The sequence below is a fragment of the Zophobas morio genome, unplaced genomic scaffold (genome assembly GCF_036711695.1).
Source record: "Zophobas morio isolate AGI-343-1 ecotype UQ-CSIRO unplaced genomic scaffold, CSIRO_AGI_Zmor_V1 ptg000017l, whole genome shotgun sequence".
Classification (NCBI taxonomy): Eukaryota; Metazoa; Arthropoda; class Insecta; order Coleoptera; family Tenebrionidae; genus Zophobas; species Zophobas morio.
The window spans coordinates 7,547,179-7,550,686 of NW_026972122.1; the positions used below are offsets into that span (position 1 = coordinate 7,547,179).

Genomic DNA, 3,508 nt, shown 5'->3' on the forward strand with positions numbered 1-3,508 from the left:
TGAAGAATATGCAAAAATATATGGAGAAAAGATTAACCAAAGGAAGTAGAGCGTTAGGAAGTTTACAAAAGATGATGAAGTATAAGACCTTGGTTGTTTATGGATGTGTGTCTTGGATCTTGAATCAACGCGAAGTAGTTTCAGAGATTATTTGTCTAATAAAAATCGACACCGCGACACATGACGATCAGACGACAGACGACAGACAGATGACCCACAGATGGAAACGCCAAACCCGTGTTTTCGTACACTAGGGGTTATGAAATATCGATAACACATTAAAGTAGTTGTTCGCCAGATAGGCTCTATTACAATTCTAAGAAATTGGTCTAAAGGTTTTTTGAACAGAACTTCCCTCGACTGTGAAATAATCAAGCAAATTCAATTTTTCAGAAGTCAAATTGTGTGATAAGGTCATCAACTTTTTCGAAAGAACAAATACGTCAAGGTTATGTTCTTGAGACATTTTGGGGATTTCTAAAATATGTAGTTGTACTGATAAACAAGAAGTGTAATATTTTGCACATTTTAGATAAGACTTATATATTTAGCAAAATTTGTATGTAACGTCATCATTTTCGGAGGGAACACAGGTACATTTTATTGACTATACCCTTGAAGCGTTTCGAAGATTTCAGAGCAATCGCTTCGTAGTTTCGAAGTTAAATTATAAAATGTTAAATTATAGGTAGGTAGTAAAAATTCTTACGGATCTTTGATGGGCACTGGATTGGTTGCGATTTGGTACGTATAAGTGGTGCAAGTTGAATAGCATCTGTCTTCACAATGTAATGCATAGTGAGCTTCTCTTTTTAATTTGCTATGTATAAAAGCATCAGGTGGAGCCAACGCGTCCCACTTAACTAAAAACGTATTATTAAAGAAACAAATTTGGTAATAAGGATCAAACCAATCATTATGGTAGTACTAGTCGTACAAATTATTATGAGACGAGGATAACACGACATGTACCATTATGATTAGTTACAATCCGAATGACATACAAAATTTTATCTGCTAGCAGAAATTAAGAAAAAAGTTAGAAATTTGTGATGTATGTATTATTTAACAAATCCGAGTGTGTAGCAAATAGATACCGATTTGTATTTTTGTAACACACGTTTGAAGGATATAGGGACCAAAAACATTGAATAAAATTGTCTTACAAATAGTTTACTTTTTCTACCTGTTTAAATGATGATGACTTCTACTCCCCTATATTTCTACTATGGTACTCAGTACAATAATCAACGTTGTTATGGTTTCCAAACTAATATTTATAATGTTGTCATTATGACATGCCAGCAGATAAAGATAAAAATACAGTACCTCTATATTTACTAAGACATTGAATGTCTGATAATCCACAAACCAAGGTTCGATTTTGTGGTATCATGAATGGTACACAACCACACAAAGCAGCCATGCTCCTCATTCTACAGTCCATAAGGCAGTCGCTTTCAGAGTAAAGTCCAAAGTAAGTTTGTTTTTCGGAGGGAAAATAACATTTTCGCTGAAAAGAAAATGGTATAGGGTTATTTAGACGGAACATCCGTGAGGTAAACTACAGGTCTTTGCCAATAGTTTATACATAGGCAAAAACATACACACAGCATGCTTCTTTAAGCAGGTTTTAAGTGAGTTTTTCATAACAAAATTTTGTGATGACGTCATCAACATTTTCGTAAGGATATCAATTTAGATAGATATAATGTAATAACTACTAACTAATAATAAAAATACTGTATTCTCGAATTTTCGTGACAATGAGACAAGGCGTTTTTGATTTAAAGAATAAAATAATTCATAATGATAAATCATTCATTAATTTTTTGAGTTTTGCACATTTCAGAAAAGATTTATTTAGCAAAATTTTGAAATGACGTCAACAACTTATTGGAGGGGGCGATAAATGGATAACTCTATATACAACAGAATTCTTAGCAACAAGTCTACCTCGTCCACAGGATGATACACAACGTCTCTAACAGCGTCATAGGTAATGGTTTCTAACTGTATTAAAAATTCCGTAGAAATCCCTATCAACTGTTCACTTAAACCGCCACTGCTTTTATCAGGATAATCTGTTGGATTAAAAATATGAACCTAAAAAACACAGTAATAATGTATGAGACACCTACGCAAATACCGATATACATTAGCACCCATTGACGCTTGTTTCGTATAAAAGTAGTCATTCAATTGATTATTCAGCACCACTGTAAGACCTGAATGTAATCCCGCCTCTCCAAACATGATCTCATTTTGACGAAAAGATTCAGATATCCTGAAAAAAAAAAGACAAAATAACCAACAATTTAGACCTGAAACTTCACCAACACTTCATTCGTTTCTTTCACATAGTTAAAAACACAACAGTAGCCTTCAAAAGTCAATCTTAGTTGAAAAATTTCGCTACAGTTGACTTCTTGGTTCTTCCAAGAGCAACGTAACAAGAAATCTTCACATGTGGGTGACAACTACAACAAAATATTCGTAATGGTTAAAACAAAATATCTAAATTCACCCATTTCATAAGTTTGACAGGTCTAAATTCATCAACATGAGTAAACTTTTCTAAAATTTGCTGAAACTGCAACTGCTTGTGGATGTTAGTATCGTCAAAGTCGTAGAAGCTCCCAAGGGTTTTCATGTAATCCTGAACTACATCAAGGGCCGAACCCGTTGTGTCTGATCTGAAAAATCGTTCTTATTTTGTTGGTTTTGTCCCTCGTTTTCCTTTTTTTTTTTAGCGTCTGTTATGTTTTGAATTATAATACAATGTTTTAAATGTTAATTTTGCAACTAAGAATCCTTTTTTCTCAGAATAAAAGTAGTAACTTACATAAAAGCGGCCACATCTTCTGCTTTCTTCTTGCTAATTTTGTTGAGATTGCAGATAGAAACCCCTGGAAATGGTACTTTACTTACTGGAAAATTAGTATTTTCTAAAGTAGTCAGCGTTGGATTGCGAGTTAATTTATCCCAAATTGCCATAATCACCAAGCATGTTATACCTACGAGGCCTACATTAATGCAGACCCAAATAACTTTTCCTACAACTGTAAATAAAACGTATGCATAAAATATTAACACCGCAGAAACACCGAACTAACTTTTGTCATCGTCTTGAAAATGTTTAAGGCTAATTAGAGTGGATGTCTTCAGAAAATTGCTAAATGAATTTCTTTCTGTGTGTTTGAAGTTATTACGCACCATTTCACGTGGTTCATAGAATGAGTGTTTTTCTCTCTGCGACGGGAAGTTATTATTTATTCATTTTGTTTGTTAAACAGAGAGAAATGTGATTAATTTGAATACATATACGAAATATGAAAGCAACTTCAGTGCACATTCGTCTTGTAAATTTAATGAGTTGTTCTATCGTGTGTACACGGTTTATTTAGAATGAGAAATGAAGCTTGTTATTGACGTCACTCTTTGGGCACGGTAATTATGAAGAAAATGCAATATTAAAGCTTTAGTATTAACAAAATTTAGTGACAAG

The 3,508-nt window shown here is 33.4% G+C and overlaps 1 protein-coding gene across 1 annotated transcript; it reads right to left on the reverse strand.

Moving 5' to 3' along the window:
• Positions 1-705: 705 nt before the first annotated feature.
• On the reverse strand, positions 706-2,997 carry LOC135129897 (sodium channel protein Nach-like). Its single transcript, XM_064057167.1, has 7 exons — positions 2,846-2,997; positions 2,528-2,696; positions 2,341-2,480; positions 2,158-2,287; positions 1,957-2,106; positions 1,330-1,513; positions 706-863 (listed from the first exon to the last, which is right to left on the reverse strand). Exons 1-7 carry the CDS (start codon positions 2,995-2,997, stop codon positions 706-708), a joined length of 1,083 nt encoding a protein of 360 aa, XP_063913237.1.
• Positions 2,998-3,508: the final 511 nt, after the last annotated feature.

Coding starts and splice junctions, on each gene's coding strand:
- LOC135129897 (XM_064057167.1), bottom strand. CDS start 2,997: ATGGCAATTTGGGATAAATTAACTCGCAATCCAACGCTGACTACTTTA. Junction 1,514..1,956: donor TGTATCATCCTGTGGACGAG/GTAGACTTGTTG, acceptor TTTTCTTTTCAG/CGAAAATGTTATTTTCCCTC. Junction 864..1,329: donor ATGTCTTAGTAAATATAGAG/GTACTGTATTTT, acceptor ATACGTTTTTAG/TTAAGTGGGACGCGTTGGCT.